This window comes from Balaenoptera borealis, assembly GCF_965194805.1.
Source record: "Balaenoptera borealis genome assembly, chromosome: X".
Lineage (NCBI taxonomy): Eukaryota > Metazoa > Chordata > Mammalia > Artiodactyla > Balaenopteridae > Balaenoptera > Balaenoptera borealis.
In genome coordinates, this window is record NC_138881.1 from 41958981 (window position 1) to 41974187 (window position 15207).

General features: G+C 44.4%; 2 protein-coding genes across 11 annotated transcripts in view; one reads left to right on the forward strand and one right to left on the reverse strand.

Annotated features, from left to right (window-relative positions):
• Positions 1–1303: 1303 nt before the first annotated feature.
• On the reverse strand, positions 1304–3657 carry NDUFB11 (NADH:ubiquinone oxidoreductase subunit B11). Its single transcript, XM_082378289.1, has 3 exons — positions 3309–3657; positions 1685–1815; positions 1304–1530 (listed from the first exon to the last, which is right to left on the reverse strand). The coding sequence occupies exons 1-3, from the start codon at positions 3513–3515 to the stop codon at positions 1404–1406; spliced, it is 465 nt and encodes a 154-aa protein (XP_082234415.1). The 5' UTR covers positions 3516–3657; the 3' UTR covers positions 1304–1403.
• Positions 3658–4001: 344 nt separating this feature from the next.
• RBM10 (RNA binding motif protein 10) overlaps positions 4002–15207 on the forward strand; it is a 29202-nt gene continuing 17996 nt past the window's right edge. For 6 of the 10 annotated variants that reach the window (XM_082378073.1, XM_082378070.1, XM_082378074.1 and 3 more), the window contains exons 1-2: positions 4058–4381; positions 6222–6363. In XM_082378073.1, coding sequence (XP_082234199.1) covers positions 4312–4381; positions 6222–6363 — 212 coding nt within the window. In that variant the 5' untranslated portion in view covers positions 4058–4311. Of the gene's footprint in view, positions 4382–6221; positions 6364–15207 lie in introns of all 10 variants that reach the window. The other 4 variants (XM_082378077.1, XM_082378069.1, XM_082378067.1 and 1 more) reach the window with 3 other exon arrangements.

Below are 15207 nucleotides of genomic sequence, written 5' to 3' on the forward strand. Positions count from 1 at the left end.
GTGGAGAGTGCTCCCTTTACACATTAGTACTCTCTGCTTTGGAGCTGCCCTCGAGCTGGGAGACTGGCTCCACAAGGAAGCATTCAGGGAGTGACACTGCTCACTTCCAGCAAGGTTCACCCGGACATCGCTCCCACCTTAGCCTCATACAAGTGAACTAGGGCTCCTCCTGACTCAGAAGCTAGGGTTAGGGGCATCACCTGTAGTGGTGGGTCCATCAGGCCAGATGTTCTTCCGGTAGCCAGTGACTGGGGGCGCCTGCGCTCTCCGACGTCCCAGGTAGGGACATGCACAGAGATGGTAGCAATGAGCATGTGATGTGGGAATCTGAAAGTGTGAGCTGTGGAAGGGGGCCACAGGGGAGAGGGCAGAGATGCCAGGGGCACGAAGGGGAGCCCAGATGCCCATAGTTAACGGGGATCTAGGAGAGACTCCCTGGAAAGAAACAAAGACAGAGCCAGAGCAAGTGTCCAACTCCATCTGCCAGATCCAGAGAGAGCCTGAGAATGAGCCCCTGACGCAAGGAGATGGCCTATTCCCAGAGAAAAAGAACGGGGGATGGGGTGGGCAGTGGAGAGAGACTTCCTGCTCGAAAGAGAGACACAGAAAGAGAGAGAGAGATAAGGGGGCAGGGAGAGAAACAGACACACATGCACACACACAGAGATGTGCATCTTGAGTTAGAGACCACCCAGATTGGGGTAGAGGGGAAGAGAGAGGCATCCAGACTCACCAAGACACAAGACAGAGGCAGAAACCCCGGAGCTGAGAGAAACAGAGAAGGCAGGGAGGGAGACAAACACTCATCCTCAGCAATAGAAAAGCCCTGCTCTGACCCACCACCCTCAACCCCTGGTCACCCTGGCCCTTCTTCCAACATAGGTGGTCCCAGTGTGGTAGCTTTTTTCTAAATACGGCTGCCGTCAATTTCTTCTCATATGCTACACCTTGATCCAGAGAAGGCCTGAGCCACCACAGAAAAAGCCCAGGCTATTCTGCTGGAGAGAGAGGCCACATAGAAGACTCAAGTACCAAACATGGGAATACAGAAGCCATCTTGGACGTCCAGCCCAGTTGAGCCTCCAGATGATTCCAGCCCAAGCCACCCAAGACCCCAAGGACCACCTAGTTGAGCCTGGTCAACCACAGGACCATGAAAGGTAATAGTAAACTGTCGTTTTAAGCCACTGAGTTTTAGGGTGTTTGTCACATGGCAACAGATAACCAGAATACCCAGAAAAGGCTTTTCAAGCCTGACATCCCACTCCCACATCCCCCTCACAACAAAAGCAACACCAGCCAGTCACAGTTTCAGTCCCTTTAATTAGGTGCTCTGAAGAGAGGGCAGAATGGCAGACAAGGGGTGGAGAAGGTGGTGCTCTTAAGCCCCTTTCAGTAACCGGTCAGTCCTCATCCTCTGGCAGCTGGATCTTGCTGGGGTCGAAGCAGTTGGAGTCCATGATGGGGAGGCCATTGGCCTCTCGGTATTTTACAAGCCTCTCAGCTTCCCGGCGGGCCCACTCCTGCATCCTGGAGGCAGCAGCGTGGGGGTAGACGTGAGGGAGCCTCAATGGACACCAATCCCCATCTTAGCTCCCCAGGGACAGGATTTCTGGCAGTCTCCTTCAATCTCCACCCCTGCTTCTGCCCCGACCCGTCCCACTCTCTTTGACACCCCATGCACCTGTAGTCAGGCAGATAAGCCACAAAGGTGCTGCCAAGGACCAAGACGATGGAGAAGCCAAAGAAGAAGACGACCCGCATGTTCCAGAGGTCCACAGCAGGGTCCCTGTCATAACCGTGGGAGTCTGGGTTCTATGGCAAAGAGAAGAAGAGGTCAATGAGGGCTTCCTGCTGCTCCACAAAGCCTTATGCTGGCGCTGCATAACCTGGTCTCCAATTTCACCTTGGACCAATCTCCCCTCCCTCCCTAAATTCCTCTCTATTCTTAGGACTTGTCAAGCTCCTTCCCACCACAGGGCCTTTGCACCTGCTGTTCCCGCCGCCTGGAAAGCCTTTCCCCCAGATCTAGTCGTGGCTGGATCTGTCTCCTCATTCAAGGTTTTGGCTTCATCATCACTCCCCTTAGGAGGCACTCCCTAGTCACCTTATCTATTAAGTTGAACTACAGAAAATTGCCATTTTTACAGGTCAAAAATGTCTCAACCTATTAACTCCCTACCCCCAAGTCACTCTCCATCCTCTTACCTTGCTTAACTTTCTAGCATTTACTAGTTTACCAAAGTAGCATATCCTCCAAATCCTCTGATCACATCATCTTATATTATTGATTACATACTCTATATTACTGTTTCCTAACATTTTACATGTTTATTTTCAGTATTCTCCACTACCACGTAAGCTCTGTGAAAGCAAGGACTTTATCTGATTTCCATACTGCTGAATCCCTAGCACCCTGAACTTAACCTGGCATTACAGCAGGCCCTCAATACATAGTTACAGAATGAATGAATAAATGAATAAGCATCCTATATATCCCAGCCCCTCAACCAGAGATTAGTATTAATGAAGTACCTATTGTATGCCAGGCCTTTTCACAAGCACAAACTGCACAATATCCCAGTGAAGTGGAAAGTGGCAAGAATAATTAACACCTTCTAATGGTGAGTACTTACTAAGTGCCACCTGCTGTTTTGAGCATTTTGACTCATTACACGAGGCAGGTGTACTGTAGTATTTTATTTTTTTAGAAGGTGTCCTAATACTTTCCCCATCTTACATAGAAATTGAGGCACCAAGGGGTTTAGCTACTTGCCCAAGGTCACTGCCTGTATTCCAACTCAGGCATTCTGATTTCAGTCTCTGATATCGGTATAGCGCAGCAGACCTGGCTCCACCACACATTCAGTTATGTGAGCTTGGACAAGTCACTTAACATCTTTATGCTTCAGTTTCCTCATCTGTAGAATGGGTACACTAATACTACCTACCTCGAAATAAGGTTGTTATGAGGATTAAATGAGTTAATGTATGTAAAGTGTTTCAAAGACCTGAGCAAGCACTATATCAGTGTTTAGAATTACTGTTGTTATATTGCTTCAAATGTGTTTTGAGCACTGCCCACTTCAGGGTTGATATCTGTCTGCAAAATAAGGCCAATCTCGCCTCTGGCCCTGAACCCGAAGGTGATCAGGGGACAAAGGAGGAAAACAAGCTAGGCAAAATTCCCAAATCTTCGAGGATTTCGCCAGCTGCGCAATCTTCAGCCGACTAAGAACGTCCTCTACGGCGCCCCATCCGCCGGTCCCCGATTGACCCTTCCGGCGTCCGTTTCCCCTCCCTCTCACCTTCTCATAGAGGTTTTCGTCCTCGGGATCTGGGTCCTCCTGCCAGCGTAAAGTCGGTTCCGGCGGCCGCTTTCCCGCCACAGCAGAGGGGGCGATCACAGCCCTGGAGGAGCTGGATTCCCAGCGAACACGGGCAGCCGGGAGCCCTCGCCTCGCCGCCAACGCCAAAAGGCGGCGGCCGCACAAACCTAACATCCCGGCCGCCATGACAGATCGTTCTGCAGTTTCTCGGGGGCGGGGACGGAAATGTGACTGCGCAGCTGCAGCTGGTCCGAGCGCGAGAATTGTCGCTCCGCCCCCGCCGCACTAAATAGGTCCCGAGTCGAGATTTTGTTTTCAAAAGGGCGAGGCGTCCTCTTTCCCTCCCTCCTGTCATGGCCTCACGGAAGCAACCATCTTCTTATCCTCTCGATCAGGCTATGGCATTTCTGACCGAAAGGCTGTGGAATTTCCTTGAAAATAAAGCGGTAGCACTTGCTTGGATTCCGTTCCCAACCAATCGCACAGAGAGCTCCCTCACCCTCTGGCGAAAAGGGCGGAGCTTCCATTGATCTTTCATCTTAGAAGGAAGCCAAGCTTTCTTAAAAGCGCCTCGCTGGATTGGCCAATTGCTGCTCCTTTTCTCGACTTGTGGGAGTATGCACGGGGAGCGAGGAGGTGGCGTACACTTGCCAATCAGAGCAAGCCGGGGCTGGCCGACTGCGGACGGCGACCAATAGACTGGGCAGGCCAGAGCGCGCTCCCTTAGTAGGTGGATGGTGGTCGAAGCGCCGGCTCCCTTCTTGTCGTCGCCATTTTGTGCTGGTGATCGCGGCCGGCTGGGAGTAGGCGGCAGTGGGTTTCCAGGGGAGGGTAGCGCGCCTCGCGCTTCTCCCCTCCCTCCCTCCTCCGCCCTTCCCCCCCCCTCCTCCGCCCTTCCGCCCCTAGCCTTGGACTTGGTAGCTGTGCGGACCGGCTCCGGCTGAGCTGGGAGAGTTGGAGGAGGTGGCGGCGGGCCGAGGTGATGTCCGAGAGCCCTCCCTTGACAGCCCGGGCCGAGAAGGTGAGCGTCGACGCTGGTCGTGGGGGCGGAGGTAAGGGGCCGGGGTGGGGGAGGGGGTGCGTAGAGGACTGCGGGCGGCGGGTCTGGGCTTCGCGAAGAACCGATCGATGCTTGCACGATCTGAGCCGGGGAGGGGGTGTCTTTTTGTTTTTTGTTTTTCTCCTTTAGAGAGCAGAGGCGCGTGCGCGATTGGGACACTGGATGGGTGCACGCGGGTTGGGGGAAGGGAGGGACGAATGGGAGTGGGCTACTGTGGCTCACTGTGTCTGCGACGCCGAACTTTATCCGTGGGAGGCGGGTGTCTGCGACTTTGCTTTTTATTCATAGAAGTGTGCGCTCTGCTCTCGTGTGTGACTTTGGTACTTACCTACCCACGGGGAAGTGTTTTGTGGCTCTGGTCCTTATTCTTGGGTGGGGGAGGAGGGAGAACGTCGGTATGACTCGGGTCTCTATCCTCGGAGTGTGTCTGTAACCTTGGTCCTTATCCATGGGGAGGGGTCCTTATCCATAGAAAGTCTTCTTACGATTGGCCCTAATCCACTTACTGGGTGGGGGCGGGGAGTGCAAGGAACGTGTGTAAGACTTATTTCCCCTTCTTTTTTTGGGAGGGGTTTCGTATCTGTTACTCTGACGCTCATCCTGTGAAAGGGGGCCTCAGTGTGTGATTATGGCCCGTGTTGATTGTGGGTTCCTGTCTGTGATTTTGGCCCGTAGTTATTCGGGGCTCCAGTCTGTGACTTTGGTCCCTATCTGTTGTGGATAACCAGTGTATGACTCTGGCCCCTTTGCCAGATCTACTGAGGGTTTTGTCTCTGGCTCTCATCCACTGGGGCCCCTGGCTGTGATTCTAACTCTTACCCATCTGGGAGCAGGTAACTCTGGTTCCCTGTGGCTTGAAGAGGAAGAGAAAATTGGTGTGAGTGTATACAAGGAGGAAAGGTGTGGTGGCAACCTAGTGTTGGGCAGGTGCTGTTAACGCCTGACTTTGCCTGATTCTTGTTTAGAGGGTGGGGCCTGAAGATTCTGGGATACTTCGTGGTGACCCCTGGCCCGATCACATGGCTCTCAGGCCTTCCTTCGTTCTCACCGCAGCCCTGAGGGTTGCGGGAAGGGACTGCCCTTCCATCCCAGCAGAGTAACAGTGGTTCAAAACAGGCTCCGAAAGGGCTCCTTATTACCTCTGAATAACTTGGGCCCAGAGCCCTGGGGAGGGAGCCGCCTTGGGGGACCTGGCTGTGCATAAGAGACAGGGCTCAGGGCTGAGCCAGTTGCCCTGTGAGGGCCAAAACTGTGTTGGCCCGGAGCCTAGGGAGGCGGCAGCTGTCTCGTTGCCAAGTTACCCCTTCACCCCCTGAGCCTTTCGTGGTCTCCTGCTGTCTCATAGTGGGCAGCCAGCATCTTCTTGGGAGGATGAAATGGCACCTGAGGGCTCATGGAAGAAGCCTGGTGGGTGCCTGGGACTCCCGTTGTGAAGTCTCGCCTCCGTGCCTAATGTGCCTGATCTCAGACAAGTCATCCAGCACTTAGAGCCCCCCTGGGCAGGTAACTCCGGGCTTGACTTGTCTACCAGTCTCAGATGGCAAAGCCCTGATCACAGAATTGGTGGCACCACCGGGTCTCTCTGCAAGATGCTGTCTGCTGAAGGCCATGCTGTTTCTATGGCGGCCGGCTCTAGCCTCACGTTTGTAGGGAAACGAAGCAGCAGGCCAAATAGGGACTGCCTTCCTGCTCTGGTCCACAGGAGCACTAGGAGTTGGGAAACAGCGTCGCTGGGCTCAGGGACAGCAGAAAGCCTTCACAATAAGCGTCTCTCAAGGAGGCCCTCTCTGCCCCAACTGCCTTGACCCCTTTCTTCCTTCTGCTCTCTCCAGAGTCCCTGCAGGAGGCATCACCCAGGCTGGCAGATCATGGTGGCAGCAGCGGGGGTGGCTGGGAAGTGAAACGGAGCCAGCGGCTGAGGAGGGGCCCCAGCAGCCCCCGCAGGCCCTATCAGGACATGGAGTATGAAAGACGGTGAGTAACCCGCTCCCACCTCTGCCAGGCAACCTAGGCTTGTCCCTGTGTGAGAGTTGATCCAGAAAAGTGCTAGGAGGGGGCTTCTGTGCAGAAGAAAACAACAACAGAAAACAGCACAGCAGATGATTGGTTTCTTTTCAGCAGACATTTACTTGGCACTTGTGAGCCAGGACCTGTGCTAGGCTCTGGGAGTGCATTGGTGAATTGAGATAAATAAGATTGTAGCCTTCTCCTTACTTAGAGTCTCACAAGGGAAACCACACAGTTTACAGGTCATTACAAAACAGCTTGATAGGTGCCATGTTTGGTTGCAGGGTGGGAAGGGATCAAGAGAAAGGGAGGAATGGAGACTGATGCCTAGATTTCCAGTTTGGATGACCCAGATAGGTAATATGGTAATATTACCATATGGTAATAGGTAATAGGTAATATGGTGCCATTCACCAAGGTGTGACAGCCACTGCAGGAGGAGAGGCAGAGGTGCATGACAGATGGGCAGTGGGTGGGTTGTAAGTGCTGTGGATTCTCAGGAGAGAGGTGTGGGCTGTAGCTTTGGGTTTGAGGGATGGAGAGGAGTGGTGCCTTCAGAGTCAGGAATTTGCCCAGAAAATGTATGGGGCAAGCCAGGTCAGATAGTATTACTCAGCACTGCATTTTTAAGATTTAGGATTCAGGGACAGGGTGGGCTGAAGTTGGTGTGATACTTGTCTTGGAATGGGACACTCTTACACAGTTATTTTTAAATTCTGGTACGAACAAGAAACAGTTGGAACACTTGGTGAAATACAGAGATCCTGGGCCATACCCTTACCATACTGGTGGATCACCTCACTTGATTCTAATGAAGATGATTTATTCCTGACATTTAAAGATTGTATAGGAAAGTAGACCTAATTCTCCCAGAGAGCCTCTATTAAGAGTCAGTAGATTTATGAAAAGTCAGGGAAGAAATAATTTTTTTTAATGTCTTACAAAGGGTTTCTGCTACCACCACCTTTTCAAAAATATAGAATTATAATATTTTGTTTTCTGAAAAGTGATGAGCCCAAATTTGAGATGTCATCCTCTAGTGTTATTCAGCCTTGACTTTCTTTCAGAATGTCTTTTGAAAGGCATTCGATTTTGGATGGTATTCACTGGAAGAGCTCTGGTGGCAGTTCCTGAGTTTGAGTAGGTAAGATACTTGCCTCAGACTTTATTACCAAATAAAGCCACTGGCTTTCTTTTGGCTTTTAAAGGACCTCAAGTGCAGAGGTTTGAGTTAATCATACTTTTCCAGTTCAAGGTACATTTCTATCATGGGTTGGTACAAGACCTTCTCTTGCCATATTTATTTTTTCCTTTTTTATTTCCAATCCCCATAGCTGTAGGCAGCTGCTCTGTTGTGTTTGAAACGTATCCTTCTAAAATATGTAGTGTTGTTTCGAGTGTGTGTGTTTTCAATTTACACAGATGGCAGAGTATTACAGTCTTCATTCTGTTTCCTGGACTTTGTATTAATCAGCCCTGCATTTTTAAGGTCTGTCTGTATTGCCATGTGTGTTAGTGCTTTGCTTCTAGTTGGTCCCAAAGACACCGTGGGGTGTGCCTACTGCCTTTTACTTAATGATTCCCTCAAGGGTGGATACCTGTTTTAATTTTGGTGTGCTGAAATTCATCACTTTTTTGTCCTATAACCTGTCCTTTCAGAATCTTCTCTATTCCTATCTCTGGATCACAAAGATTGTTCTCACTCTATAGTTTTACCTTTTGCATTCGCATCTTTAAATCCATCTAGAGTCCACTTTTGAATGTGTTATAATGTAGGTTCTGGTTTTCTTTTCCTCCATATAGTGGGCAGTTTTCCCAGTACAGCCCCGCAGATAGTCCATTCTTTCTTTATTGATTTGCAGTACCTCATCTCATTTTAAGTTTCCTCATGTACTTGGATCTGTCTTGAGTGATCCGATTTGTTTCATTGGTCTATTTGTTATTCTGGTGCAGAACCTTACTGTTTTTCTTACTGTGGCCTTATAGAATGTCTTAATAGCTCCTACTTTGCTCTTATTTTTCAAAGTTGATTTAGTCATTTTGCAGCTTTATATAAAAAACTTATCAAGTCCTTCAAAAAGTTCAAGAATTTTGATTGAGATTGCATTGAATTTATATATTAATTTGGGGAGAATTGTCAGCTTTGTAAGTAGTCATCTCATCCTCTGAAACAGGCCACAAAGATCTATAAAACTCGTTTAAAGGACATAAAAATCTGAATAAACCAAAATACAGGTCTTTGGTATTCCTTTTTTTAAAATTGACGTATAGTTGATGTATAATATTATATAAGTTTCAGGTGTGCAGCATAGTGATACAGTTTTTAAAGATTATATATTCCATTCATAGTTATTATAAAAGACTGACTATATTTCCTGTGTTGTACAATATATCCTTATAGCTTATTTATTTTATACATAGTAGTTTGTACCTCTTAATGCCCTACCCCTATCTTGTCCCGCCCCCCTTCCCTTTCCCCACTGGTAACCACTAGTTCTCTATATCTGTGAATTTGTTTCTGTTTTGTTATATTCATTAGTTTGTTTTAAGTTTTAGATTCCACATGTAAGTGATATACAGAATTTATCCTTCTCTGACTTACTTCATTTAGCATTAATACTCTCCAAGTCCATCCATGTTGTTGCAAATGGCAAAATTTCATTCTTTTTTATGGCTGAGTAATATTCCATTGTGTGGGTGTGGGGGGGTGTGTGTGTACACCACATCTTCTTTAGCCATTTATCTGTTGATGGACACTTAAGTTGCTTCCATATATTGGCAGTTGTAAATAATGCTGCTGTGAACATTGGGGTACATGTATCTTTTTGAATTAGTGTTTACATTTTTTTCAGATATATACCCAGGAGTGGACTGTTTTTAGTTTTTTGAGATACCTCCATACTGTTTTCCACAGTCGCTGCACCAGTTTACATTCCCACCAGCAGTGTACGAGGGTCCCCTTTTCTCCACATCCTCACCAACATTTGTTGTCTGTGTTCTTTTTGATGATAGCCATCCTGACAGGTGTGAGGTGATATCTCATTGTGGTTTTAATTTGCATTTCTCTGATGATTAACGGTGTTGAACATCTTTTCATGTGCCTCTTGGCCATCTGTATGTCTTCTTTGGAAAAATGTCTATTCAGGTCTTCTGTCCATTTTTAAGTTGGGTTTGTTTGTTTCTGTTTGTTTGTTTGATATTGAGTTGTATGAGCTGTTTATATATTTTGGATATTAACCCCTTATTGGTCATATCATTTGCAAATATTTTCTCCCATTCAATCGGTTGTCTTTTGTTTTGTTGATGGTTTTCTTTGCTGTGCAAAAGCTTTTAAGTTTAATCTGGTCGTGTATTGTTTGTTAAAGTAATTCCTAGGTGCTTCAGTAGTTTTTATTCGCATCTTGTTTTTTTATTTTCCAAGCTGGTATTTACTGGGGTAGAGGAAAGCTGTTGGTTTTTGTAAATTATCTTATCTCTGCTGTGTTCCATTGTTATTTCTACTCATTCATTGTTGACTTTGATGGTCCTTCTAAGTAGTTAGCCATGTTGTATACAAACCAATCCTGGCTTTTCTTATTTCTTTTTCCTCACTTATAGCACTGACCAGGACTTTTGATACCATGTTAAATAGTATCCGTGATGCTGATTAAGATTCATTTTAGTTAAGAATCACAAGTATAGATTCATTTTGGCAGGTTGTAACTGAAAATCCAAAGAATAATGGCTTAAACAATATAGTTTATTTTCTTTCCCATAAAGGACATCTGCAGACAGACAGTCGATCCAGGCCTGATAGGCAGCCCCTTTTGCTTAGCCATCAAGTGTGATGTGTACTGTAGGCTTTTAGAATATAGTCTTTAATAAATCAAGAAAATTCTCTAATTTTAGTTTGCTAAGACTGATCAGAAATGAGTATTGAACTTCATAATTACATGTTTTTTTTCCTCCTTTTGTCCATCAACTTCATAAATTGCATTCAATTGCATCCTTGATATTATTGAGATATACCCTCCTTGATCATGGTATGTATATGTATATTTATAACTTCTCATTTTGAAAAAACTTCAGATTTACAAAAAAAGAAATTGCAAGTACAACAAACTCCCTTAATCCTCTACCCAGAACCACTAATTGTAAACATTTTGCCACATTCACTTTACCTACCTACAAGCCTACTCCTTCCTTCTTCCCCCTTCTCTTTTTTTCTCCCCTCTCCCTTTTCTCCTCCCCTCTCCCTTCCCCTCTTCCTTCTCCCTTCCCTCTACCCCTCCTCCACTTTCTATACGTAACATTTTTTTTCTGACTCATTTGAGTTAGTGGCAGACATGACCGGTAAGTACTACAGCATGTTCGTCCCACTTTCTCTTTCATAGTCACAGGATGCTTATCAATATGAAGAAATTTAACATTGATACAATAACTTTTGTCTTAAAGTCTATATTCAGATGTCATCAGTTCTTCCAAAAATGTCTTTTATAGCTGTTCTTCCCTAATCCAGTGTCCAATCCAAGATCACACACCACATTGAGCTACTTTTGTTTTTTAGTCTCCTTTAATCTGGAATAGTTATTCAGTCTTTGTCTTTTATGCACTTGATGTTTTAAGAGTACATGTCAGTTGTTTTGTAGATGTTTCTCAATTTGTGTTTTTCTAATGTTTACTCATGATTTTTGGAAGAAAAATTATTTAAATAATGTTGTGTATACTTTTAAAACAGTGTTACATTTGATTAGATAAATTGTTTTATTTAGGATATTTGCATCTGTGTCCATCAGTGATGGGGTCCTATAATTTCCTTTTCCGGTATTTATCTGGCATTGAATCAAGGTGGCCTCATGACATGAATTGGGCATCTTTTGCTATTTCTCTCTTTATTGGAGGAACTCATATAAGACTTATCTGTCCCTTGAAAGTTTGGTAAAACTCACCTTTAAAGGGGCCTGGGTTTTTGATTATCATTTTGTCTACTTCTGCCAATTGTGGCATTTTATGTTTTCCAGAAATATACTCATTTTGTGGAGATCCTCTTATATTATGATTCAGTCCAGCTTCCTAGAAATGTATTATGAATGGGGACTACCTTTGGAAGGTATTTAGTCAAAGTGCTCTGTGGCCAATAAAAAGTATCCCTTACTATCCAAATCTTTTCCCTTCCTGAGTTTAGATAGCAAGAGTTCAGTATCCAAATTTGTTTGGTTTAGATGCTGAGTGTCAGTTCAGGATTTCATCTGAACATTTATTCAACTCTATTCAGTTTTTTTTTGTTTTTTTTTTTTGTTTGTTTTTTTTTTTTTTTTGGCTGTGTTGGGTCTTTGTTGCTATGCGGGGGCTTTCTCTAGTTGTGGCGAGCAGGGGCTACTCTTCGTTGCGGTGCGCGGGATTCTCATTGCCGTGGCTTCTCTTGTTGAGGAGCACCAGCTCTAGGTGTGCGGGCTTCAGTAGTTGTGGCACGTGGGCTTAGTAGTTGTGGCGCATAGGCTTAGTTGCTCTGCGGCATGTGGGATCTTCCTGGACCAGGGCTCGAACCCATGTCCCCTGCATTGGCAGGCAGATTCTTAACCACTGCATCACCAGGGAAGTCCCCAAATCTGTTCAGTTCTTAGATTCTGATAACTAAAGTACAAATATCGAGGGATACCTACATTAAGCAACAATGAAAAACATTGTTCATATCAAAAACCTTAAAAATACTCATATCTCTCATACCAGCCACTTCTTGTCTAGGCATTTATCATTAAGGAAACAATTTGGGTTCTAAGCCAAGCTCACAAGGACAGGGACTTCATTTTGTTCACAGCAGTATCCTCAGCACCTAGAATAGTACCTGACACATAGCAAATGTTACATTACTATTTGTTGAATGAATAAATGAACAATTATGAAAAATTGCAAACCAACTGAAATGTCTGGGAACATTTTATTTTTCCCATTTGTTAATTACCTTTTAGCTTTTGGGGGTTTTTCCAATATTTTATTATGAAATTTCAAGCATACAGCAAAGTTGAAAGAATTTTACAGTGAACACCTCTGTATCCATCCACTGGATTCTACCATTAACATTTTACCATATTTGTTTTATCACGTGTTTATTTGTTTATGGTATTTTTTATACTCTAGATATTTAAAATTTTTTATGAAGCCAGATTTATCAGTTTTTTTTTAAATTTTATGACTTCTGGGTTTTGCCTTACTTATAAAGATCTTCCCCATTCTTGAGGTAATCAGTTTTTTCTTACGTTTTCTTTCTAGTATTTTGAAGGTGTCTATTCAGGGACTTGTATTTTTGATCCATCTAGAATTTACTTGGTGTAAGAAATGAGGTAGGTAAACAACTTTATTTTCTTAAAGGTCAACAAACTTTTTCTGTAAAGGACCTGATAGTAAATATTTTTTGGCATCGAAGACCATACAGTCTGTCACAACCAGTCTGCGGAAAGCAACCACAGACAATATGTAAATGAACGGGTATAGCTGTGTTCAAGAAAACTTTATTTAGGTGACTGAATTTGGCCCCCTGGCTGTGGTTTACCAATTCCTGAGCTAGACAGTTATCACAACTAGTATTTATTGACTAATCCATTTTCTCCTTGTTCATTTGAAATGCAACCTTTGGCTGATTCTAAATTTCCATATGTGTGTTTGTATACTATGAACTCTATTTGATTTTACCGATCTGTCCATTTGTGTTTCAATTGCTCCACCTTTATAATATGTTTTAATATTTGGTGGGGTTCCTCTCTCCATCATTAGTCTTTTTTTTTAAACAGAATTTTCCTGACTCTTCTCTAAGTTGTTTCTTGTCCTTCGCTGTTATAAACAATGTTGCATTGAGAATACTGTTTCTGTATATGTGCAAGTGTATTAGTACATTAAATTCCCAGAAGGAGAATTGGGGGTCAGAGAGTATATAGATTTTTAGTTTTGCCAGCTATTGCCAAATTCCCCTCCATGAGGATCGTTCCATTTTCACTCCTACTACCAATATGAGAGTGCCTATTTCCCATACAGCCTTGCCAACAGTTTGTTGTCAAACATTTGGACTTTTGCAGATTTGTTGAGTTAAAAACATTCGATCACAGATCTTCCTTACAGAAGAATTCCAAATAATATATGTAGATACTCCCCACTCTAGGAAGTAGAGCTTAATTTTCCTCCTCTTGAGTGTGGGCTGATCTTAGTGACTCGCTTCTAAAGAATAGAGTGTAAGGGAAAAAGAAACTTTACAGCGGAGAAACCTGGCAGACCCCACCATAACCAGATGATCAAGTTCAGTGTCACCAGTCACGTTGATAGCATGCCCCTGAGATCTGATGTGATCAGAAGGGCACCTCTGTTGTATTCTTCAAAAAACCATAACCTCAAGTCTAATCACAAGAACACATCAGATAAACCCAAGTTGAGGTACATTCTACAAAATACCTGACCAGTATGCTTCAAAATTGTGTCAAGGTCATAAAAAAACAAGGCAAGACTGAGAAACTTTCACAGGCCAGAGGAGACTAAGGGGGCATGATGACTAAATGCAATGTGGTATCTTGGATTAGATCCTGGAACAGAAAGGGGATAGTAGTGGAAAAACTGGTGAAATGCTAATGAAGTCTACAGTTTAGTTAACTTTTTAGTTCTGGCAAATGTACCATGGTTCTCTTCACATTAGGAGAAACTGGGTAAAAGGTATATGAGAATTCTATTATCTTTGAACTTTTCTGTAAATCTAAAATTATCATTTCTTGAAAATAAGTTTGACTTTATCAAATTAGAAACTTTTATACATCAAAGAATGCTATTCAAAAGAATGAAAAGACATCCCACAGAATGGGAGAATGTGTTTGCAAATCATATATCTGATAAGGGATTAACACCCAGGATGTATAAAGAACTCCTACAAGAGCAACAGAAAAACCTAATTCAAAAATGGGCAAAAGACTTGAATAGACATTTCTCCAAAGCAGATGTATAATTGGCCAATAAGCACATGAAAAATACAAAATAACAAGTGTTAATGAGGATGTGGAGAAATTGGAAGCTTTGTGCATTGCTGGTAGGAATGTATAATGGTACGGCTGCTATGGAACACTGTTTGGCAGTTCCTCAAAAAATCTGTTACCATAGGATTCAGCAATTCCACTCCTGGGTGTGTACCCAAAAGAAATGAAAGCAGGGACTCAAACAGATACTTGTACACCAGTGTTCATAGCAGCATTATTCACAATATGCAAAACAACCAGTAGGTGGAAACAACCCAGGTGTCCATCAACAGATGTGGTATATACCATACATACATATATGGCCATAAAAAAATGAAATTCTGATGCATTCTACAACATGAACCTTGAAAACATTCTGCTAAGTGAGATAAGCCAGACACAAAGGGACAAATGTTATATGAGTCCACTTATATGAGGTACCTAGAATAGGCAAACTCATAGAGACAAAAAGTAGAGTAGAGGTTGCCAGGTGGTGTGGGGAATTATTGTTTAATTAGAGTACAGAGTTTCTGTTTGGGGTGATGAAAAGGTTCTAGAAATAGATAATGGTGATGACTGTACAACATTTTTGAGTGTACTTTGTGCAACTGAGTTGTACACTTTAAAATGGTAAAGTCCTTGGGCTTCCCTGGTGGCGCAGTGGTGAAGAACCCGCCTGCCAATGCAGGGGACACGGGTTCGAGCCCTGGTCCGGGAAGATCCCACATGCCGCGGAGCAACTAAGCCCGTGCGCCACAACTACTGAGCCTGCGCTCTAGAGCCCACAAGCCACAACTACTGAAGCCCACGTGCTCTAGAGCCCGCACTCCACTACAAGAGAAGC

Excerpts from the sequence above, each read along its gene's own strand:
- NDUFB11 (XM_082378289.1), bottom strand. The coding sequence starts at position 3,515 with ATGGCGGCCGGGATGTTAGGTTTGTGCGGCCGCCGCCTTTTGGCGTTG. Across the intron at positions 1,816-3,308 it reads ACGAAAACCTCTATGAGAAG|AACCCAGACTCCCACGGTTA; the intron begins GTGAGAGGGAGG and ends TCTTTGCCATAG. Across the intron at positions 1,531-1,684 it reads GCTTATCTGCCTGACTACAG|GATGCAGGAGTGGGCCCGCC; the intron begins GTGCATGGGGTG and ends TGCTGCCTCCAG.